At 45.2% G+C, this 24,485-nt stretch overlaps 1 protein-coding gene across 3 annotated transcripts in view; it reads right to left on the minus strand.

Annotated features, from left to right (window-relative positions):
- NINJ2 (ninjurin 2) overlaps nucleotides 1-13,649 on the minus strand; it is a 44,045-nt gene extending 30,396 nt beyond the window's left edge. The window contains exons 1-2 of one of the 3 annotated variants that reach the window (XM_066184241.1): nucleotides 13,517-13,649; nucleotides 5,671-5,763 (exon numbers count right to left, since the gene is read on the minus strand). Coding sequence is in view for 1 of the 3 variants with exons in the window: in XM_066184240.1 (XP_066040337.1) it covers nucleotides 13,517-13,549 (33 nt within the window). In the remaining 2 variants the exon portion in view is untranslated. Of the gene's footprint in view, nucleotides 1-5,670; nucleotides 5,764-11,337; nucleotides 11,420-13,516 lie in introns of those variants that run through there. The other 2 variants (XM_066184242.1, XM_066184240.1) reach the window with 2 other exon arrangements.
- Nucleotides 13,650-24,485: the final 10,836 nt, after the last annotated feature.

A 24,485-nucleotide genomic window follows, 5' to 3' on the forward strand; every position in this document is an offset into this window, starting at 1 on the left:
TGGCTGCCCTGCAGAGACGGGCTCAGAGTGCAAAGTGAAAGTCTGGATCCAAAACTGCCAGCAGTTCACATACAGCTTACACCAATCTCTCACTGCTGGTCCATAATTTTTCATACACTCATATATGGTTTTATGCATACTTAAAGTCCAGACTAGTCTCAGAAAACATACAAGAGCATGCCAAGAAGGAATTGAAGCAGAGTACGTAGAATTTCACCTCAGAGTGAAGTAGCTGTGAATGAACTCACCAAGTGCTCTGCGTATTTGCACAAGGTAATCATTGGTTACTTGATTTGTGTACAGGTGCTCAGGTTGTGTATGTGGAATGTCAGGAGCTGATTTACTGAAAACATTAAAAAATACATTACAATGCCCATTTAAGTTCACCGTAAAGAACGCTCCCAAGCTTGCCTGTGCATGTTAACTCTTTTCTGTGTACCCTCCAAAGTCTGAACACACTAACCTGTTTTCCACATCCCTAAATCAGTGGCAGTATCTATGGAGCACTGGGCTTATTCACCTCTCCTCAAGAAGCCAGTTCATCATCTGCAGTGAGCCTTAGATAAAAGACTCTTCATCTGTGTAAAATATTATTATTATTATTATTGTTGTTGTTAGGCTAGTGTTTTCAGAGGGTTTTATTGGAACCTGATGTCCTGCCAAAAGTAACACCCTGGGAATCTTTCAACAACTGTTCCTGGGTGTTCTGTAGATTACTGCTGTTTTCTCATACACCGTCCCTGGGAATTACATTCTCAGATTAGAAAAACGTCCGTCCTCTTCCCTCTGTGAAAAGAACTGCTGTTCTGGCTCTATATTAAAGGATTAGGATAGTATTTTTTTCTGGTGACTTATTATTCAGGTTGTGTTTTGTTTTCTCATTAACCCCTTTGCGAAACAGGGTCAAAATGTAAAATAAGACGGATGTGTGAATGATCTTGTAGCATTATGCAAACACTTTGCATAGCTGAGAATGCCCAGCTAAAGGAGGACTGGTGGAAAATTGGATGCAGACATTCAGTCAGCAACTTTCAACCCTGCAGAGACAAAGAACCTTTAAGAGCTAACTTTCTAATGAGGAGCTATAGTACAGCATGGCAGAAATTAAAGGGGGGCCCAAATCCCCTTAGTGACAATTGTGTTTTTCTCCTGAGTCGACGTTGCTTTGAGAGACCTTTGGAAATGGGTGTAGCAAAGGAGGCCTTCCTAGGAGACTGCACTGGGGAAGCAAATACCTCAGAGCCAGCATAGGAATGGGTGGAGATTAAAGCAGAATAACCATTCCTCCGACAACTGAATGCCCAGATTCTGCAAACACAGTCTTGCTCTGAAGAAAGCATTCACATTCAGACACTGAACATGTTAAGATTTTTGGAGTGGGAAAACAAAACTTTGCAGGAACTGAAGTTTTGTATGATTCCTGTCCCACTGTACCTCGTGTTTATTCTGTAGTTTCTCCCTTCAAGATGGGCAGGGGACAGAAATGGTGCAGAACAAATGCCCTGGATTTCAAGTGGGGTTCACTCAGTAAGAATTGTGTGCCAACGCTGGATTCTTGTAAGGGAATACCCAAAAAGCTGTGTCCAAATGAAATCCTAAATATTTGAGGAGGGTTAAAAGAGATAGGAAAAAGAAAAATCCTGGACCATGTAGGACAGACTGGGCACTGGATGGCTGTGTTTGAAGGGCAGTTGTGGTGGTCTTTATTTGGCATGGGCTCAGGCAAATGGCTCATATTAGCTCCCAGTTTTAGTTATGCACTGAACCATTTACAATACCTAGCATGAAATGATTGAGGAGTTTATCCCTATAGTTTATCCACTCCTGATCACACTCTTCCCTCCTGGGTTTCTGCCTCCCCCAGCAGAGCTCACCCCTGTTGGAGCAGATCAGCTTTACTGTCAATATGTTCTGCTGCAGTCCTGGCGTTCTGTGGTGCCTCTCTGTGCACTCACTACAGTCTTTTTATTTTTCCTTGAAAAAACCCCTAAACAAAACCCAACTAAAAGAAATGCCAATTTGCCTCTTTTTTTCTTATTCATGATTTCTCATATTCTGTTTGAGCACCAGGATACTCTGTTTGGTGCTGCCGCTAACATGACCACAGAAAGTGGGCAAAAGAAATTTTTTGCACTTATCAATATGATTACCGTGACCATCGACTTTTAATATATATTTATCCCTACCTGACAGGGAGATAAATATTTAGTGAAATTGTTTGTAATTGTTCCATCCAGTTTTTGACCCTGGCACCAAACAGTTTTGTTTTCTCGAGCCTTCTGAAGACCTTTTGCCTTGCAATCCATCCTCTGCCCTCCCTCCACCATCTCAACACCTTAGCTCCTGGAGCACTGGAGTACAGAATGTGAATTTCCCTCTGCTCACAGGTATCAACATGTTAACATTGACTGTGTACATAAGGAGTGTGCCTTGGGCAAAAGGCAGGCTGAGTGCTGCTCTGTAGCAGCTACAATACTCCCACAATTTCAGGTCCCCAAAGGATCATCCACAGCCCAGAAGGAGTCACAAGGTCCCACCTGCCCTTCACAATGCACCCAAAGGAGAAGAGGGCCTTTGAAGCCCATAGATCTTTCCATACAAAGATTGTGATCAGTAAATCACAGCCCTCTCTTAGCCTGTGTATTTGACTGGGCCTGACACAAACTTCCCACAAGTGTGGCTCCCATTTCTGCTGAATCAGCCTTACAATTACACCCACTGAGCAGATGCTAACAAGAGAGAAGTACTTTGTCAGTGTGCAGGGTACAAATGGATCATGTGTATGGAATTGTATCATCCTTATGGAATTGACTGATCCAGCTGGAGGAGCCACCCGGCCAGATCCTGTCCCTCAGTTCTTAGAGGTCAAGAGTAGGGCTAGAGACAGCGTCTTCTGATGTAGGGATAGCCAGTGGGAACAGCACCCAGCAGCCAGATCTGCATCTCTGTATACCCACAATGTACTCCATAAACAGAGTTATCAATCCACAGACGTGCATCTTCAACGTACAGGGCCTGTGGCAAAGCTCAGGGCTACTTGCACTTGCATAACTCCTTTGAGGTTTGGTTGGCTGAACTTTACTTTTCATAAGTCATTTGATAATATGTAAAACAAAAAAAAAAAAAAAGGGAGGAACATAAAAATGGTATTAGGAAAACCAATAACAGACTGACCAGGCTCCTAGCTGAGAAACAAGTTCTCATCAGATAGGAAAACACAGGGAGGGGAACAAAGGAAGAAAAAAAAAGCTTTTGGATCAGAATAAAGAGGAATGTGTTGTTATAATTTCAGCCACGGAGTGACGTATATTTTTATTTTTTAGCCATTCTTTGCTGTTGGTGACAACAAGGACACCTTTCCCTGCATCTGGCCAAGTGTCTGAGTCAGCTGCTCCCCCAGGAGAGATAATGTCCCTGTTTGTGCAGTGTGTGAGTGAGGCAAGAGGAAACACTCTGGGATGGCCCTGCTCCACCCTGGCCCTAAACACCTGAGTTCAGCACCACGCTGGCTTGCAGCCGAGCCCCGAGCCCGTTCCCCTTCCCAGGGAGGGACCTGCAAGGGAATTGTCCCTTTGCCACGGCCCAGAAAACTGCGCACCCTAAGACTGACCCTGTAGGGTAACTCAGGGTGCTGGCTGGGGGCTCGTGGCTGAGGGCAGTGCAGAGGGGTTTGGAAATCAATCAGAGGGCTCCCCAACTCCACATCAATAACCAAAATCCAATCTAATTAATAGCCACTGAGACCTGGTGCCATCTGCTTTTGAGTTGCTTGTCTGAGCCTGGTCCTGAGTTCAAATCTCTGCACAAGGATACAGATCTGCAGTGTGCCTGTTGTCTCCTTTTCTTTTATGGTCTCAGCAGAATAACTGGGCATTAGATCAGCTCAGGGACAAAACACACCTCTTGTTATACGTGGTAGCTCGGACTAGGAGGAAGTGGGGTGCTCCATCTTCTCTGGTGTCTGGGGACAGAGACCTCTGGGACTCTGTTCTCTGTATCTGTTCCCTCCATTTGGCCTCCGAGCGTTCAGAGTCTGTGGCTTTATGGAACACACCCTGCTGGAGCTCTCTTCTGGGGCTGTGCTCCTCTTTTTTTCCCTTCTCCTTCATGATTTGCTCCCTATAAGTATTTAGTGATGTTTTGATATATTTGCTTTGGTGTGGGGTTTTTCTTCTTTTTATTTTTTTTTTTCTGCTTCTGGGGTACTGAGGTTATTCATTCCCCTGAATACGTGTCAGCTTTTTTTTATTTTGGTAGGCCCATGTCTCTCTCACACGATATCTGTGTGGCTGCACCTAGATGTGAGTAGTTTTTTCCCTCAAACTCCATTGCACCCTGGCTCCTCATAGGAGAAGTAGGTAAGAGGGGCTTTTATTGTACCAGTGGACTTTGCCCATCCCTCTCTGGGTCTGAACAGGCCAGCATTATTTCACAAGTGCTAAATCCACTCACAATGGTTTTAAATGTTGAGCTGCTGAGCCAGCTGAACAGCAAACACCAGAGGGGAAACCACATTTCGTGAGCGCTTCAGATTCCTTCAGACTGTACGTGGAGCCATTAAGAGCAAAGTAAAAGCCCTTTGACACAACTCCCTTCGGCAACTTTTTCACAACCACGTGCCAAAAATGAGGGCTGGCTAAGGAATTGGTCCAGAGTCAGCTCCCAAGAATCTAGCACGTGAGGATGGAGTTCAAATCCGTTCTGGTTAAAAGAAAACAGCAGCACAGTATATTCTCTTGGAGCCTATCAAACTTTGCTGGACGTCTCCCTGATCAGTGTGGATTGCCAGTCAAGGTATCACCGTGGGCAAAAGATGAGAAAAACCCCAAGTGCCAATGTTATATAGTTTTTACCTGTTTGCCTTATTAGATCTTCAGCTAACATAACCAGCTAAGAAATACTCAAGATTACAAGTCAGTATCCCATTGCAGTAAAGTAGATGAAGGGCTGTGTAAAGGAGCTGCTATTTCTGTCTCTGCCCAGACATATTCCTTAACCAAGTTCTTTCACAATGATCTGGGTTAACTTAGGCACTAAGTAATGGATGTTTCCTAGCCCAGACAGTCTTGATAGAGTGATTACTTTGAGCATTGCATTGAGGCAGCAACAATAATTGATGGTGGTCATGAGGAAGGATGAACCTCCCTGTTCCAGGTTCAGTCAGCAAAAACTGTGTGGCCACAGCCTGCAATCACACAGGGGCATGCAGCAACATTTCATCTTGAATCAGCCAGAAGGAGGTGCAAAGTTCAAGTTGAAAAGTTGCATCAAGAACCTGTATGGTCATTCTGAGTCAGAATTTCTGTTTAACATATTTCAGCCTGTTTCACTTTGCCTTTGGGGTTTCGTCCTACACCAGTGTGGTTGAGTGACTCTAGTTCCAGCAAGAAAGAGGTGCGAACACAGCTGTGTGCCTGAACTTTTGAAAGTGTGTCAAAATTTGTTTCCAATGGATGTTGAAGTTAACATTCAGCAGGGGAAGGAATTATGTGTGGTCTCTTACGGACAGCTTCAGTTAGTGCTCTTCTTTACATTGTGTGAAGTAGCAGAGTGGTCTCTGGTGACTAAAAAAATCTTCAACAATTCCTTCAAGAATTGATGGAGATTAAGAATTTAACCGGTGGGAACAAAAATGAAACCAAAGAACACTGCTGCTCCATGGTAACTCACCCATCCAGAGATGCTCAGTCCTCAGTCTTTCCTTCCCCCTCCTGTCACCTTCTACTGCTGTGCCCTTGGGTATGTCAGTGGTCATTTAACCATCTGTAAAATAGGCAGGAAAACACCTCTTGCTCCGTGTGGAGATTGTGAAATTAAATTCATTGATGTTCATGGCTCTCTTGGAGAACTAGGGACAGAAGAACTTGGTTCTCACACAAGTCCTGGGAGAGTATTTCTGTGCTGTTATTTTCTGCAGAAATACTCCTCCAGTAAAACATAGGTTACAGAAGAATAGTTTGCCACCCTTTGGCTCTTGTTAGGTTGGTAGGAGCAGTTATTTTTCTCATATAATCAAAGTCTGTGGTGAATTTGGCCCTTCTTTTAAATCTCACAGATTATTATTGTTATGTAACTCCAAAAGGGAAAACTCCTGCAAATATGCATAAATATTAGGGAAAAAATAAAGAAAAAACCCAAGAGTGCATGAACAAGCCACAAACCAGAACATTAGCTCATTTTCTTGTTCTCATTTCTCTAAACCTCCCAAAAGGATTCCCCCAGAATTTCCAGCACTCACTGAACCTTGACCCAAGCAGCTTCATTAGAAATTTCTTGCCCAAGGGTTATTTTGGATAGAAAGTTCTAAGACCCTGTGTATATAATGGTTTATACAGCTGTAATTACAGAGTCACATATCTGATCCATGTAACTTGACAAGGAATTATAGCTTGGCTACTTCAAAGGAGTGTGTCAAGGTGTATGGTAACTGGTGATGTGGATCTTGCAGCCTCTGCACTTGGGGCCCTTCCATCATTCTGGTGTCCAATTCAGATGTTTCTGTTACATGTTTACATACCTGAGGCAGTCTAGATTACAGTAGTAGAGCTCATTTCTTGTATTGCCTTTCCTCAGGGACAGTTTTATAAACACTTGACTCACAAGCCAGGCATAGGGAAACGGCAGTGAAAATGCCCATTCACCCTTTTGTACTTGGAGGAGCTCACACTTTTGTGTGTGGTTACTGTATGCCTGAAGCACTGCCCATTTTTGGTTCTCAGAAGAGAAGCATAGCAAAATAATACGGATTTTACAGGGAGGGCTGAGAAATGGTGACTCGGACGGCAGGCTTCCATTGCAATGGAAGGTGAGGGGACATGCTGTACCCGTGAGTCAGCTGGGGGCAAACAGGGAGAGGCAGGTGCATGGATCAGCTCTCAGACACAGGCTGGAATGAAGGCCAGACGGGCAGCTATTTGACAAAAGATAGGAAAATTCAACTCAGGTATGTTTTAACAGCTACCTCAAGTCGCAGAAGATGCCCAGTCACCAAGACGTCCCAGAGGTTTACGGGCACAGCGAGAGCCGGCGCCGCCCCTGAGGGCTGAGGAGGAGCGGGTGTAGTGACAGGAGCCGCGCTGGCCGCCCGGCAGGCCGCGCCGAGCCGCGGCAGCAGCACGGGGCGGGCGGCAGGGCCGTCCTGGCATGGCTTGGGGTGGCGGCTGGCCGACCTTTCCCCTCAGGCAGGGCGAAGCCGTGCTGACTCGCCGTGTGGCGCTCTCAGTAGCCCGTGGGCCCCGCGCGTCCCCTCGGCGGCCCGTGCCGCGCGGGTGCCGTGCTGCCGCGCAGGCCCTGTGGCGGTTCTCCTCCCGCCCGTCCCCACAGGGACAGCCTGTGCCTCCCGGGCCCTGCTCCCTGCCGCTCTCCCTGCTTCAGCTGTACAAGCTCTTTAAAGAAATTCTGCTATTTTTTATAAACTTTTATAGCAGCCGAGCTCTAGGTTTTTCTTACCTCGGGGTGTGTGACAGCGCCCCCTGACCTGGGCCATTCCCTCGCTCCCTCCCAGTTTTCTCTTCAGAACTGTCTGGGCCTCATCGGATTTTTTTTATATTGTCCGTATTTTGTCCCTTACCGCTATGAACGTTTTGGTTGTGAGGCGAGCTCTGGCTGTGCTGTGGTCATCAGACACGTCCGGTGCAGTGTGGGAGCAGGCTCCCTCCCTCAGACATTGCTGCTTTTCTTCCACTACCCCTGAGGAGGTGAAGCGTGAAGGCCCAGATCAACCGCTGGGGTAGGGATGCTCCAAGGGTATATTTAACTCCACTCTTTTTCCCCAGATACCTTAAAGCCCAGAGTCCAGCTCCTCAAGATGGAAAGTACTGTGTTTGCGAAGGGCCTAAGCAAACACTCACTCCAAGTGGGAAAGCCGTGAGGGGTAGCTGCCACTCGGAGGAGGGATTCTGTTGTCTGTACGTGCTGCCGTGGCCACGCAGTCCCAGTCACGGACAGGTATGTGATCCTCTCAGGAGACACTGCAGGACAGCAAGCCAGAACATCACCCCGCCAAAAAATGGTGAGTTTTCTTTGCATTTATCTCTCTGAACCAGCTTTGCCAGGGTCAAATGAATGGCATAGGTGATGGAGTGTAACCCTGGGAGTGGGATCCTGTTTGAAAGGCTGGAGTAACTGAGTCAGTCTAGTTAAAAACACGGGGAGATAAGCTCCTCAGATGCCTGATGACTGGCATGCACACAATGTACAAGGATGTCACAGAAATGGATTTTTCTGAAGCACTTTGATTTCTTTTTGAAAGGCTCTTTCTCAATGCAGACTTTGACTATAGGGGCCCAAATTAGAGAGCCCAGATAATGCTAGAGAAGTCCACTGGGGCAGGCCAGGCCACTGCTTTGGTGGCAATACAAGATGCCACCATTCCAAGGAATGGCTGGAGGAGAGGAGAGGTCCTGGAGCGCTAGAGAGAGCAAACTGGCTGCTGCTGGAGAAGCAGGCGAATACATGCCCTAACCAGGAACCTGTAAGCACATCACAGCCTTGAGGCACAATTTAGAGCCACAAAATACCAAAAAACTGTGAGTCTAGCACAGCTGTGCACGCTCTCTCTGCATGCCCTTATCAGATTTAGACTGAAAGTGGGATGTGAGGGATGGGATTTACTGTGGTGAGGGGGACTTTCCAATTGTTTCATGGACATTTCAGAGAAGTCCACACTGTTAGACCTGTAGCTAACTCTATTTGTCTGCCTTTCTAAAGTCTGCCTGCTGTAGATCTGGTCCAAAACTGAGCACTGGAAGTAAACTATGCAATTACTTGAAATCTTTTTTTTTCTTTGCAAGTTACTTGTAAACCTGTCTCTATTTCCAGAGATGTATTTTCCATTCAAGGTATTCATGAAGCAACTCCTGCCAAAAAAATTTCAGTGTAGGGTCTGTTTTCCAGAATGATTATTTTAGCTGTTTACTCTTTTTACTTTTGAAGTATGAATGATTCCCTAAATGGTGAGGTATTAGTTCTGCTTCTCATCCCAGAGGATTGTAAATTTTTTTTTTTAATCCAAAGAGTAAGAAACTATAAAAAGAAAGACACAACATACAATATATGACCTCTTTTGCAGTATGAACACGGATGACATTTCATCCAGCACACATCCCTTAAACACCCGTTTGTACAGAACATAACCCCCCTGCAAGAAAACTTAAAAATGTAAATCTAATAAAACTATGGAGCCATTTAGTATCAGCCCCAATCCTTGCTCTGCAATATCCATTTGGGGCTCTACCAGACCTAGCTGTGACAATATGTGTGAGTTTCAGCTGTCCAGAGGGTTGTTCCTGGTTCCTGCTGCTATGCTGGGAGAGGTGGAATGATGTTGTCTGCGTCGCTCCCATTCAAACCCTGGGACGGGGTTGTGTTGAGGTGCCAGGTCCTGAGCTGCAGCAGCTGAGGTACACAGCTTAACAGATTTAATGGGCTTTTTGCTGCTGAAAAGAACCGTCCTATGTGCTCCCTCCTCTGTTCTCCCCACTGCAGATTTCTATGGAAGGGCTGGAGGTGAGACTCTGGGGTGACAATAGCATACAGAAGCACAGACAGATCAGACAGAGTGTTTCTATCAAAGCCATACTTCTAATTTATAAACCTGTGCTTCCTGAAGTAAAAGGAAATTGGTGATGGGATCTTGTTGGATTGTTCTCTTTCTATCCCAAATGTATTTTTTAGACCCCGGCTATCTCAGGATGTACTCTGCCATACCTCATCAGGGTACTGCTCTCTGCCTAGTTTCTTGTCAGCAGCAGGTGTTTAATAGAGGAAGGTGAAAGTTTCACTTGGATGCCCCAAATAGAGACATCTGGGGAGAAAAATGCATCATTCAGATTAAATAATGTCAAAGTTTTATCTTTTAATAGATAAATTAATATCTTTAATCCAAATATTTGCATTCCAGTTTTATTTATTTTCTTAGCACTTGACTGGCTGGCACAAATCAGGTTAGACTGCACAGTCTTGTGCCTTTTTACTACTTCAGCACCATTTCCTTTTTGTTTCTCCCTCCGCACCGTTTGAGGTTTTGTTGGTCTTCCTAGAAGTCAGAATTGGAAAACACGCTCCTTGGGAACATGCAGAACAAGAGAATTTTTGTGAGGGACAAAGTGGGTTAGTGGGAGATACTTTGTGCTGTTGAAAAGCAGTCCTAGGTGCCACTTAGGGAGAGCTGGTGTCTAACTTCTCTAATGCAAGCTACCACTTGTAGTCTGGTCAGCAACTGTGCCACGGCCTGTAGGGAACTGAAAAGCGTATTTATTTTTATCCTGCTATTGGCTTATGGAATTTGAAGGTACCTTTTTTAGCTTGCATAACTGTAAATATTGTTACTGGACCTCCCGACCTCTTTTCAGTGTTTGCTCACCCCAGTATTTGACCTTCTAACCTGCCCCAGGAGACGGCAAATTCCACAGGCTGATGACATGCTGGAAGAGGGAGTCCTGTTACAGACACTTTCAATTTTGCTGAGTGAGCTCCTGTACATGCTTCAGAATAAGCAAAAAGCATTGGGGACTGATCAGTTCTCCACAGAGCCTTCTTAAATCTTGATTGCCTTTTCCCGCTGTCTCTTACATGAGGACAAAGGTCCATTGTTTTCATTTTAGTTACCTGCCTAGCCCGTCCATGGAAACGTTGTATAAGAAATGCTGGGAGGTGTACTGTGCAACTGCTTCAGACACAGGGCCCTGGGTGTAGGAATTAAAATTCCTGTTTCTGAATTGTATCACAGTGAACTTTCATGGCTGTTCCTGCTGCTCCGTCCAGGAGCTCTTTGGGGAGGAGTGAGTCACGCGTTACAGCGTACAGAGCTCATTCCCCAAGATCTTCGTAAACCCACAGCTGGAAACTTCCAAGGAGATACCTGCTCTGCTTTCAATTCTCAGAGCAGGGACTCAAAAGAGGCTTTTAAATGTATTTTCCACTGAAAAACACTTTTTTTTTTTCTCTGCCACTGACCACTCCTTCCCTTACCTCACACTTGTCAAGTCACATCATTTACAGGACTCTCTGCTTGGCTCAGCTATTATCCTGAATCCTGATTAAGGATTCTGCCAGCTACACCAATTTGTCATGAACAGATGATTTTGGATTTAGATCACTTCAGGAATCAAAGATATTTGTGAAAGTGGTTTTAATATGACGTTGTAAAAATGTGACCTAAAATATTTGATGGCAAGCTTCACTCTGTTATTACACAGCACAATCATTTCTAAACTACCAAGGCACAAGTAAAAGCTACCAAGAAAAAACATCAAAGTTACCAAGATAAAATCTTTAAGCCAGGGTGCAAATCAAAGTTACCATACTACAGGGTTACGTGCAGTATCAATCACTTACCAAAGACCTGCTGCAGGTAAAAGGTCTCTGCTTTGAGAAGCAACCTTAAGGGTCGTCACAGTGCAGGGGGAAATCACTGCCGTGCAGTCAGACTGCTTAGCCAGGAGAGCCAAACGAAGGCTCACTCAGGCCTTTATTTATAGAATAAAGTGGTTGGCTTGCAGTCAAATTACATGTGATAGTAAAGGTATGCATGAGACTCCTTGTACCCACAACTTTCTTTGTTCCTTGATAAATGAGTCTTGGAAAAGACACTCACTATTCATGTGTTAATCGCATGATTGGTGTTCCAAGCTCATGCCTCTGTGCTCACCGGGTCAACTCTGCTCCTTTGTGGGATTTCAGCAAGAAAGCAGATTGAAACCAGAGGAGTTCTTGGTCCGCTTGCAGCTTATGTTTTTACATCCTTTGGAGTCTGAACGAAACTATATTTGTTTGGTTGAGGGGTTTTATCCATTACACCAGTGGGTAACCCTCCCTCTCCTACCACGGTGCATTTCCTGATCATAAGCATGCCAGAGTCTGTGTGCATTCACCTGTGTTTTGTGCTGCCTGCTGGCTTCCCCTGTGGTGTCACAAAGGAAATCTTAGCAGCACAGTTATTTTTGGAGCAGTCTCTGTAGTGGTGCACACTCTACACCTCCCTGCTCTAGAAACAGATAGGACGTTCTTCTCAGTCCTGTAACTCAAGGAACCTTTGGCCTTCTGGGCATACTTATTTGAGTATTGTAAAGGCCAAAGATGCTGGTGATCACTTTTGGCTCTTCACTTAACCTCAAGAGAAAACTCAAAACCCCAGATTTCTCAGTAGTTTATGAGATTTTTAATCAGTGAAGCTGATTTTTTTTCATCTATTACACCTGGACTTTAAATTCATGATAGATCTGAAACTTTCCATTGGGTGGAGTGATTTAATACACAGGGAGTTAATTTGACCTTTTTATTTAGCATAGCTTTCTTGTCCTCTCTTTACCATCAGTTCCTGGCTTAGTGATGTCTATGTTTTTCCCCTTTGTGTCTAGTTCTAGGAAAGACTAACACTTATCTCTCCCAGTCTTATTAAAGTTCATTTTCACTAACTGTTATAGTTACCTGTGCATCTTCCTCACTAATTGTGTCTCTTACTGAGCATAGCTACTCCCAGGTCTTCAAAAGCTGCTCTGCACCTTGTATCTCACCGGAGATACATTCTGCAGGTTTGGGGAGCCTCGGTTCTCTTCTTTCTAGTTAAGAAACATTGTCCTGATTATTTCCAAGGGCACAAATCTTACCATTTTAATTTCTTTGACATGGGCCGAAGAAACAAAAACTGTGACCCCAGACAGACTTCTCCACTGCCAAGTCTAAGGATGATTAAGACCATTTCAGAGAGAAAAATCAGCTGCAAAATTTGGACCCTGATGCCATCTACTCAGGGCCGGAAGCTGCGCCCTAGGCAATGCTTCGTATTCTTCCCTTCTCCACAGTTTTTTGAAGTGCAGATCTGGACTTGAACTTCTGAGTTTTGATGGGTGTTTGCGATCTGGGCTTTGATTCCATTTCATCTCTAACAGTGTCTTTTTTCCAAACCCTTGGGTAGTTGCCTTTTCCGAGAACGCACGCTGCGCACAAGAAACACCCTTCTTAAAAAACACAAACACTCCGAATAGCAACACAGAGAACTGAAAGAGCTTCACCAAGAAGTTTTGTTTCTCTCTAAACCCTACATAGGAAACCTTGGCCTCTTCACTCCCTCAGTATTTGCTGTATTTATTTCTTTTTCTCCTCTCCAGATTGAGAGTGCTTTCTGCCAGACAGAGAAAGGCTTTGTGAGATGAGGGGCAGATCAGACTGATGCAGCTTGTAGAGTATGTGCTGCCTCCTTCTGAGGGCTGAAGGCTAATCTCTTCCTCTGCTGCCCCTCCTTCCCCAAAAAGCATCTCTTTTCAGTAATATCCCTCTTCTTACCCTTATGTTTTTGGATATAAGCTCGTAACTGCTCTTGGCAGAACACAGCAGACATCCTGCCGCTGCTTTTTCTTCAAAGGGGAGCAGAGGGAAGACGCAGAACTGAGTTTTCAAAGGAAATCGGCTGCCAAAGCTTCGGAGCAAATGACAGAAGTGGTGCACGTTTCCCCCAAACTGGGGCTCTTCCCTCCCGCTTCCCCCTGCCGTGGGTATTTCCCCAAGAGGGACTCACGTGAGGGTTGGTGCTGTCCCTTGCCGAGGCCATCCTTGTGCCGGCAGCTCTGTCCCGGAGCAGGCGGAGCGGAGCGCGGTGTGCTGCCGGGGCTGGAGCGCCGGGCCGGGCCAGCCGCTGGAACGGCCCCGCTGGAACAGACCCGCTATTCATGTGTGCCGCCCGCCCGCCTTGGCATCGGCCGGGGGCGAGACAGGGGCGGCTGCCCATTCTTCATTGTGCACGCAACCCTGGAACAAGCGTCCCTGTGAGCCTTTCCATGACACTCGTGTCCGTGGCGTGTCTGTGCCACCCCTGCCAGCCCAGCTGAGCCCCATGAGCTCACTTGGGCAGGGATGCGCCCATGAGGCCGGTGTACCAAGAGGTTCCTGGCATGGGCTGTGCAGCCGCAGCAGCCAGCCCGACCTCTTCCCTCCCTCCCCAGCACACGGCAGATGCACAGAGGAAAAACAAAGGGTGCAGATGAAGAAAAGAGGTCCACAAAGTTGTGCCTGCTAGCTGCTGCTGCTGCTGCTGCTGCTGCAAAGATAGTGTTACACCTCAGAGAAAACTGGCACTTCACTCTTTTCACAGTCCCTTCTCCTCGTTTTTCTCCCCAGCCAAAATGCCCTTCCTTTCCCCTCCCCAACACTTTTTTTTTAGTTGAATTTGATATGTCTGGTCTTAGCTGAAATGAAAGCTTGCTTTTCGCTGAAGTTAAAAACAACTATGAATGACACTGGAATGGAAATGTGTGCAGCTGGAATCAAGTCACAGTGTAGAAAAACATGTTATTATTATTAGGTGGGTTCCTCAGGCAGAAATATCAGCAATAATTCTCCAGATCTTAGAGAAAGTGCTACTTTGTGCTACTTGCAAATCAGGTAGGCGTGTCTGGCTTTTGAAGGAGAATTTCTGTAGTTACAGTAGCATAGAGAATTTATGGTGAGGAATATATTCTGTTTAAACAGTTCAGCCAAATGCGTGTTCTAATACTCCAGGCCTGCCTAAAAGTGCTGACAAGTCTGTCAGTAGATGATCCTGTTGCATTGATGCTTCCCAGCAAAAGGCCTCATTTTGCAGTGAAAATACTAGTGCTTAGTACTGCAAGTTCACTTCAAAGTGCTGATGAGTTTAACCTCTCTGCATTCCTCTTCAACAGCCTTTTTTTTTTTTTTTTTTAAGCATAGGGATGTATGAGCTGAAGCAGTGTTTAGGGCCTGGGCTAGTGTTGCACGTGAAAACGGGGATAGGATACAGCTCCTTTCACCCTTAGGCTGTGGCCTAAAGCTGAAAGCCCATCAGGAGCCATGGGGCTGATTCTACAATCAAAAGCCACTGCCAAGGTTCCTACTTTTGAATGAAAGTTGAGGTCCTTGCTTCTTATCACTGAAGTGATTGTTTGAATTCTGCAGGGAAGTGGAGGTGAGGGGAAAGAGGCAATTCCTTGCTGCTCTCCAGCACCTGTTGGCTTTCGCCTTGTTTTCCCCACCATGTAAAGGGCATTTAACCCCAAATGCAGCCCTCTGCTGCTGTTGTTGACTTGCTGGCCTGCTAGGAGCCTGAATGTTAACTAAAATTCTCTGTGAGTATACTATTGCACAGATGCTAATATAGATCATTACCTGCTTTCATTTACTTTTTTTTACTGTAGTCTATAAAAAGATGTTATGGTTGATCAAATTATAAATATATGTTTGCTTATTAATATATAATTTATCCTGGGTGGGTGCCAACAGTATTTATTAAGGCACTCCTGGGAGTTAAAAGGACTTCTTCTTGTACAGGACCTTTGTGAACAGGCTTCCAGCAAACAGTCCATGAAAGCTGGCCAAAGTTTTTTGAGTTTCTATATGTGACATAAGCATAAAACCAACTACAAAATATTTTCTAGTGGTCAGACAGGAATGAAGTGTCTATGATTTCATTTAGTAGATAAACAAATTTTACCAGTGCACAAATTTCAGGCAGGACTGCATGATATATAACAATGTGTCATTTTAAAACTATTTTTTCTGAATATATCTAAAAGTCATGCTAGGAGCTTTTTATTTTAACACACTCTCCAGAGAGGTATTGCGAAGAGTAGTAATCTTGTACTCTGCCCTCCGAGTAACTGCAGAGATCAGTCAGAACTTATGGCGACCCCTGTGTCCCTGTAAGTCCTTCAATCAAACCAGGTCCTCACTGCCCTCTCCCAGGACAACAGGGGAGAGGCTCTCTGCGAAGTGTGTTAGTGCTAAGGGCTGTACCAGCCTCCCTGGAAAGGTCAGGGACCAAACATATTAAAATGAGAAAACTCCAGATAATAAAATTGCTCTTGGATGTGAGGAGACAGACAGAAATGGTGCTGAGGGCAATCTTGCCCTTGATTTCTTTTAGCTGTATTTATTATCCCAGAGTGGGACAGCCTTGCCCTCATAGCTGTGGGTTTGATAAAGAGTGAGTTAGCAGGTATGGAGTTTTATGAAGGATACACAGGGTGAGGTGGCTGTGCTGGGGACAGGAAAGAGCGAGCTGGAACTGCAGAAGGAACAAGGAGAGAAAGAGCCAGAGCTGTGTGGAGCTGCCCATGGAAGGCTACACAGAAAAGGTAGGAAAGACTTCTAGATACCAAGGTGCTGATGCTTGAAGCCTCCTGAAGTTTTATTGGAGCACTCTGAGAGTCGTGGCTGTCTCGACAACCACACTTGGGAATGGTTTGTCTATGTCATTAATAGCAAACCTCCAAGCCAAAAAATGTGAGAAGAGAGGGGAGTGGGTTTATTTTAAAGTGGGTTATAATAGCTGCCCAAGAAAGGAGTGCCTCAATGAACGCTGTTATTTAGATATACTTGTTTCTAAATGTGATTACAAAGAACCACATTTTCCAAAATATCTTTCCAGTAACTGTTAATTATGATGCAAGAATGCACCACTGTAATGGTCCAGAGGCTCAGGCACAGAAAATGCAGCCCAGCTTCTAGAGGGGATTGTGTGACATGAGAGGTAGCACTCAGCAGTTTTAGACTAAGCAGCCCCTGAACTCCCTTCTTCTGGATCACATAAGTGGGACACCTTGGGAACCTGGCTGTTCTAGTGGCTGTTGATTGATTGGAGAAGCTTTCTGGTACAACATGCTGGAGACGGATGGGGCACGAGCAGCGTTCCTTGAAAGGAGGGTGGGGAGTATCTGGGGCATGACGGAAAACAAGCCCGTGGTTTTCCTGGTGAGAGCGGAGGGGAGGCTCTGTGATCAGCCCCATTCACTCGGGAGCAGCATGCATGGCAGATTCGCCTATTCCCACCCCCATCCTCTTCCCTCACTTATGCCAGCCCAAGCGCTTGTGCAGCCACCCAAGAAACCAGACAGAACTTCTTCCAGCTGGAAGGAAAAATAAAGTTGCAGGCTATTTTTTTGGCTGGGATCGGCTCCCTGACCTGGTTCGACGCATAAGTGCGCAAACACTTCCACTGGCAGCAGGGAGGGCGTCCGGTGGGAAATGGAAAAAGCAGCTGGGAGTGGAGGAGGGTGGGGAAGGCTGGATGTGTAACTGCACACTGCAGGGCTGGGGCTGGCCTCTGACAGGCAGCACGGCAAGAGGAGCTGGAATCTGTGGGCTTCGGCTCCATCCAGGAGAGACAGCTGGCAGCAGAAAGCAGCCATGCTCATGGCGGCTGAGCTCTTTGCAGAAACTGCTCTCCCCTCCACCCTCGGATTTGTTGCAGCACTTCAGAGTATCCAAGATGGCAACAGTGTCACTAGGACAGCTTCACTTCTACCAGAGTGTCTTCTTAGCTCTCCCAAGGCCCTCATCTTGTATTACAGAAGTGGGTTGGGTTTGGTTTGGGGATACTCTTTCTCCACCCTGTAATTTTGGGTGACCTCTGCTCTATCTCAGGAGACAAGAGCACTGCTGATCCCACTGTGGGTGCATTCACCTGACTCCCTGGGAAGACAAGAATACAGCCTGACCTGTTTAGCCTTACAGGATGAAAACCAAGAGGGACCCTGATGCCAGCTACTGAACTGGAAAACTCTAGAGGGATGGAAATGCAGCAATAGCACAGGAACTAATTAATAAACTGGCCAAGAAAAAGTGCTGGGTTAGAAAGCAGAGGAAGGTTCTTGGCTGCCTAAGTGCTGATGCTCTGAAGAAGCCAGCCAGTGAGAGTAGCAAGGACAAGCAAGTGAACCAGACTGGGGATGGAGTTTATGAGTTTGCCACAAGGATTAGGTGCTACAGCTGCCTGTGACAGCCAGGGTCTGCCCTGCTAACCATCCTTGTCCCAGGTCCTATTTTCTGTCTCTCACTGGTGGAAGAGCGTAGCTCAGCAAATCTGTAGTGCTTGCTACTGCAGGAGTGAAGGCAAGGGACTGGGTAGGCAAAGGCCCATTTTCTGTGGTTTCTTTAGGAACATTAGTCCTTTCAATTACTGGTAGGATTAGAGCTCGTGGCTGGCCAGACTAACTTCACCTGCAATAGGAGAGAGCTGCAGAGAGCAACCTAGCGTTTAGGAGAGTGATAGTCTCAAGGAAGGCTCTGGGAGGAACACACTTGTGCAAGCAGTACTTCTAGAATTCTCCCAGAGGGTGATAAATGAACATGTCCTTCTCCAGTGAATCGTTAGATTTTATGAAAGCAAGGCTAGGAAGGGTATTAAAGAGTCACCCATTCCTTCTCCAGCTCCAAGAGCACAGCAGGTCAGGGCTACCTGCCCCATTAACACAGATGTTGATCTAGCCTGCTTTGAAAGTGCTCCAGATGTGTTGATTTCCAAGGCAACCTATCCCAGTGCTTCAACAACCCCATTCTAGCAGTTACAAGTGGTTTTGCTGATACTTAATAAAAGAAAAGTCCCCGCTGCAATTTTAGCCTGTTATTCTTATCCTCTCCACGTGGGAGAGAAGAGATTATTTCCTTCCTCTTTGCTACAGTTGTTTACATTTTTGAGGACTGTTATCATGTCTCTGTTCAGTCTTCTCTGTATTTAAGAAAACAAAAATTCTTTTGCCGTCTCCTCATAGGTTGTATTTCATAAGTCTCTGAGTGCTGTTGTTGCTATCTGGACTCTTTCCTGTTAAATTATCAGAGAGTTTGGGGCTGTTGGGAGTCTGCATTAACACAGGTGAAAATGCTCATAGGGGTGCAAGTGGGTGAAATAATAGAGGAGTAATCTTCTGTGTATTTGGATTGATAATGGGAGTCAGAGGCAGAGACTGTAATTTTTGTGGGGTCTGACTGGGTAGTTGTTTTCTGTTTGTCCTTGAGAAAAAAAAAAATCACTATTTTCCTCAAGAAGGCCAGGACAGATTCTAGACAGGAAGAATTCTTTTAACACTCCTCAATGTCTTAAAATGTTGTGGTAAACCGCAGCGAGAGTGAGAATAAAGGTGGACCAGGTTGTAAGGAGTCCAAGGTCACCTCCTGAAGCTCACGTAACTGACTATTGATGATTCCCAGAAATCCTAGCAGCCCAGCCTTGCTTTGTCTGACAAAAGAAGGATTTGTCCCGTTTGGAGAGCAGCTTAAGCCTCAGTGTTCTTTCCTGGTTGCTAGACTATTAGATTTTTTTTTTCTCCCTTAGTCAAAAATTCGCACTCGAAATGTAGGTTAAGAATATTAATTAACCCTGGCAGAAGATATCACTCCAGAAACAGAGAGTTCAGTGTGACTACAGCCTGACTGGCAGTTTCTTGATCTCTTGGAGAGCTTGAGTGGACAAATAACTCCCATGTCAACCCTTATCTTCAACACGGGAAGGTGTGAGAGGTTAGAAAAGGGTTATGTGCATTCCAGCACACACCCCCTCTCTTCAGCAGCTCAGCCGCAGCCTACAGAAATTACAGGTTGCTTCATGCTCTCTTTTTGTCTCCTTAGCTTGAGACAGACTGATACTTGAAACTTTTTCAACACCAGTGGGTCAGGAGGCACACACGTGTGCCCCCCTCCACACAGCCCCCCGTTTCATCATTGTTAACATTGCATGGTCTTTTAGTGAGCCATACTGCAGATTTTGTTCTGAGCTCTCGGTGATAACCAAAACGTTTTCCATTTTACTTCTAAACCTCAAACTTGCTGACACCTAAACTTCCTTGTGGGTATTTCTACTGACCTCAGAGCTTACGGCCTTGGTCCATATCTGAGTTTGGCCTCAGCAGTGTTTCCCAGCCTTGCTGTGCCTGGTTGCTTTGAAATCCATTTCCCAGGGTAAATCTTGGAAAACTCATCTAATTAAGAGTCCCTCTTACAAGCTTCTTTCACTTTTCTTCTGAAAGTCTCTGAATCTGGGCAGAAGAGGACTCTTCCTCTCTTCTCTCCTTTTGCTTGAACAAAGTCTTCCCTGCCCCTGGCAGCAGATCTTCCCGGAGCACATTCTGCATGCTGTGAACAAACGCTGCCTGCTCCCTGTGTGGCATTTCACCTGTGTGACATTTAACCCAGCACCTAGAATTTGAAGCTGGAACAGAGCTGAAGTGTTCACACAGACTAATTCCTAATATTCAGATCACTCTGATGTGCTTCAGCTGGGGTTGAAAGCATTTTGAAATCCGGGAGGGAAGAAATCCTCTACAGTGAGCATCTCCCAGATTCCTTCTCTTGCACCGTCCCTCCTTCCAGTGTTCACCCCCATCTCTCCACCCACAGGCAGAGAGACCTGACCCAGCAGTAAGCCGAGGGGTAAATCTGGAAACGGTGTGTTAATGGCATTCCCTTCTGCCACCTTTGTTTATTCCCATCCTGATACCACACATGAAATATAAAAGAAACCCTCAGCCTTGCTTACTCTCTCCCTTCCCCCATCTCCGCCCTCCTGTCAAAGTTTCCAAATAAACCTTGAAAGCCACTATCAGTTGTAAAACGTCTAATCAATGAAAGACACTGGAGTCAGTAATTTGAAACCCTTTGCCTCAAGATCTCCGAGTTTCTTGCTGAACTTCAGTCTGTAAGGTCAGGCATTCTCGCTGCTGTTTGGCTCCACGTTCGCTGAATGCAAAGTCAAACAAGGGGCAACCCTGAGTAGGTTATTCCTCTGTTTACAAAGCAAGCAGCTCACTGACTCCTGGCAAAGCAGAGTTTAAAAGGGCATCCTCACCTAAAGGGACACGGAGGAAAATCGGGAGAGATTTTGTACAGCATCACTCCCTGTGGAGCTGCTGCCTTGTCCCCGCGGTATTGATGGGCTGCAGACAACCGAAGCAGCAGTGACTGCAAGGCACTGAAAATGTCATTTGCAAAGAAGTGTTTTAAAAGAAAAGCATGCAGGATAAATAAAGCCAGTGCCTCCTACAAAGCCCCTTTAAATCCACAGAAAGTCCCCTTGACTACACTAGCTTTACAGCAGCCCTGAAGGGAGACGAGGAGATTCCATCAGTAGTTATTTAACTACTAATTTAACTATTTAACTAAGAGGATAGAAGCTATTTAACAAGGTAAAAATACAAGAACACTGGGATGAAATAAAACCAGCAGTGCCTGACAACGACAAACATAAAATGTTTTGGCATCACGTCTCTAGGAAGAGGAAGACCCATGTTTTTACAATGGTTCTAATTTGATGTGATTTAGCGCTGAGAAGTGTGCAGCAACCAGGCAAAATAATTGGTGGAAGGTGGGATTAGGAAATTCAATGCACTTATTGGATTTGTGTCTTGAATGTACTTTTGGGTTTTTCCTGTGGGGCTCCAAGGGCAAACAGAATTTTTCAGGCTCAAAAGTGGTATCCGTACAGACATTTATGCACACATTTTTCCTCCCTGCTAGGATTTCCCTACAACAAATGGGGACTGAGAGTATTTAAATCTGGTGTCTTCAAACAATTTTGTCAACAAGCAGCTGGGATTTGTTTACATTTTAAAGACAGCCTGTTTAGTTAAATTGCCAAGTGTTACAAGTGTTGTGGTTATGGCAATGCCTCAGGTCAGGATCAGAAACACAAAGTGCAATAATGTATATTATTCAGAAGGTAAGGTTACTGAGGACTAACCACCCTGCAGTCAGTGGAAAGACTTTTTCTGTCTTTCAAGAGCTTAAGAGCAAACACATGCTGATCCAGTAACTACGTGCAAAATATATATTTATTTGTGGTCAAACTCCATTTTTTTTTGTGCAGCAAGTTGCAAATCCAATACTTGTGCTTAATCTGGTTTGACAAGTATTTTACATTACTTGGTGCAGACGCAGGAGCTCCTAAAGCCTTTCTGCTGTACTTTGTCACATCCTCAGCATTTGAGATGCTTGTGAGAAGCTCTTTTAAAGACATTTTGCAGCACATTTTCCCAGTGGAATGGAAGAATTTCAGGCCTGACAGTGAAAATCACTGGTCTGTACAGTTCTGATCCCGAATCAGACACAAGTATTTCACTGGGGTGGTTCCAAAGGCTTTGCTGGAATCCCTCTGATTTACACCCATATGAGATCAGCATTAGGCCCCAGTGTTTTCATTTTTCATTTGTTATTCTTGGCCCTAGTGTCCTTTTACCACTGTTGAATACAATGTTCCTAAAACACCAGATGTGCTTGTGAGATGAGGGAATGTGGCAAAAAAAGTAGATTGCAGTGATTCACTAAACAACACGTGGTCTTCTTTTGCCCTGTAGTCTGAATTTTGGGCTTTTACACCAGTATAACTGCATTTATTTCTACAGGACTGTTTCTGATTACCATTGGGAAATGAAGTTGTAAATCCTTCCTGGCCTAAGTACTTAACAGGATCATTGCATTATGCTCTGTATTAGCTTGTACAATGGCTGATGCTTAGTATTATTTTGTAAAAATTCAAGGTTTCCAATCACTCTTATAATGTTTCAGTCACTATATTACTGGCTGGTTTCAAAGTATTACGGGCTTTAGTGCTCTTTCACTGCTTGCTTAGCGCTCATGTTAGGTGCTTGGAGATCTTAAGTAATATAGTAATTACACACAGTTCAGGTACCAGTTATCACATAGTTTATGCCAGTTAAAACTGGTGGGAGATCCAAATCTGGCCCAGTATCCAGATTCCTTTGATGTGGTAGGAAGAACAGGTTCAAATCTGCAGCGTGCTGGCCACTCCAATCTTAGCAAAGCATTAACCAAAGTGCTGAGCTTTAGCTGCATGAGTAACGTGACCAAGCCAACCCATCTGCTCCTCAGCCTGCACAGCCCTGCCCTGGGAGCGCAGGCAACCTGGGATCATCACCTGCATCATTTTGTGCTCCAGGATGAGTCTTGGCTGCTACAGCCAGCTGCTCACAAAGTCTTCAAAGGTCTGAGGCATCCTCACTGATTATAGAAGTTACAGGGAATTGTTTTCTCATGCAGGCAGCAACAGTAAGTTTCGTACTTTAGAGTAATGTTTTGTTCTCAGTTATACTGCAGTCTGTTTGGGGCAGGGCACTTGATGTCAGAAATTGACCTCGAATTAACGCTGGCACAAAAGATGCCAGCATCTTCTCCAGGGAGTTTCCTGCTGCTGCACCCACCAAATCACACTGAAATCTAGCAACGGGAGCGAGATCAAACCTTTCCCTGTGTGTGCATGGATAAAAGTATTGGTGAGTCTAAGTGTGTCCATCCTAGCTGAGCCTTGGGCTGCCAAGGCAGGAGAGAGGAGGAAAAGGGGCTGTGCTTGATACCAGCCTTGATTGCCAGGGATCCATAATTGACTCATCCCCTGGCAGAAAGCAGAGCCCTTGTGGTAGACACCAACTGGTGGGAGTACATCTCTACAGTCATCCATTATGTCTGTTTCTCTGGGCATAAGTTCTTCTTACAAGCCACTCAAAATGCAGACAGGGTCAGTCCTTCTACTCCTAAAAAATATCAGAAAATAGTGTTGGCAGCATCTCCCCCTGAGCCAATCTCCAGCATGTTCTTTATGAGGCAATGTTTTATATGGTGCTGCTTTAAGCTCAGAAGTAAAATCAGGGATTTAACTGATTGTGTCAGTTAAAATTCTGCGTCACTTTCTTTGTAAATCTCTTTGTTCCCCTCTGTCCAAAACTCCCTCTTAGTTTTATTAAGAACATGATATCCAGTACTTTATGCTTAGATCCCTTGTGTAATTCTTGCTCTCTGCCTAAAACACTGTCTCATCCCAGGGGTGGCTGCATTGCAATGATGAGCAAAGTGCTCTCTGTGTCTACAGTAAATAATCAGGTGGTGAACAGCATTAGGTGCTTGGGGATCTTTGCCCAGGGGATCCAGCATCAAGTCAGTCCTTGGCAGGAGCACTGGGGGCTCTGGATGATGGGTAAAGCGAGGAGGCCAGGTGTGCTGACAATCTAACAACATAAGCTGAATGTTTACAGTGACCCATTCTTTCTCCTCCTCTCATATTCAATTTTGCAGGGTCACAAAAGAAATCATATTACTACATACCCTTGCATAAGTTAAAGGTGTCAAAGACATTGAAAGAATAATCTCTGCGGACTCAAAAGTCCTTCCTGTTTTCGCTGTCTTCCCCAGTGCGTTTCACCTGGGATCTGATGGGTTTGTTCAAGGAATAACACACCACGTGGCACTTATGTTCGTGTTTAAAAAATGCTACTACTGTGATGCTTCTGTGACACAGATTTTTTTGGCAGATGACCAAATACCTCTCCTCCAGAAGTGCTAAGGGCTTGATCAAAACACACTGAAAATAATGGAAACAAATTCTGTAAGGTAGCCCCAGAACTTTGCTTGTGCAATTTCAGGTGTCTGCTCTTAATGCTGTAAATCCTCCACTCCAGCAGGTTAATTATGTATCAGTATTCAGTATTCTTTTATGAAGTGATTGGGGTGCTCCTCAAAGTAGTAAGCAAAGGAAAAATAAATGTTATTTATTTTTCAGTCCACCATCCCATGCTTAGTTCTGAGTGAATTTCATGTCTGGAGAAGTGTCAGGTTGATGGCCCAGGCACAGGCGTTCTCCTTTCATCTACAAACACTTACTCCAGCAGCAGAACAAAAGCCTTCTCCACGCTGATCCCTGACAGCGCATCTTCAAACTGCACAGACTTCAAATGGCAGCCCCTTTAAGTCCT

Source organism: Chamaea fasciata, unplaced genomic scaffold, assembly GCF_029207755.1.
Source record: "Chamaea fasciata isolate MVZ Bird 193981 ecotype frontalis unplaced genomic scaffold, bChaFas1.0.hap1 SCAF_5, whole genome shotgun sequence".
Lineage (NCBI taxonomy): Eukaryota > Metazoa > Chordata > Aves > Passeriformes > Sylviidae > Chamaea > Chamaea fasciata.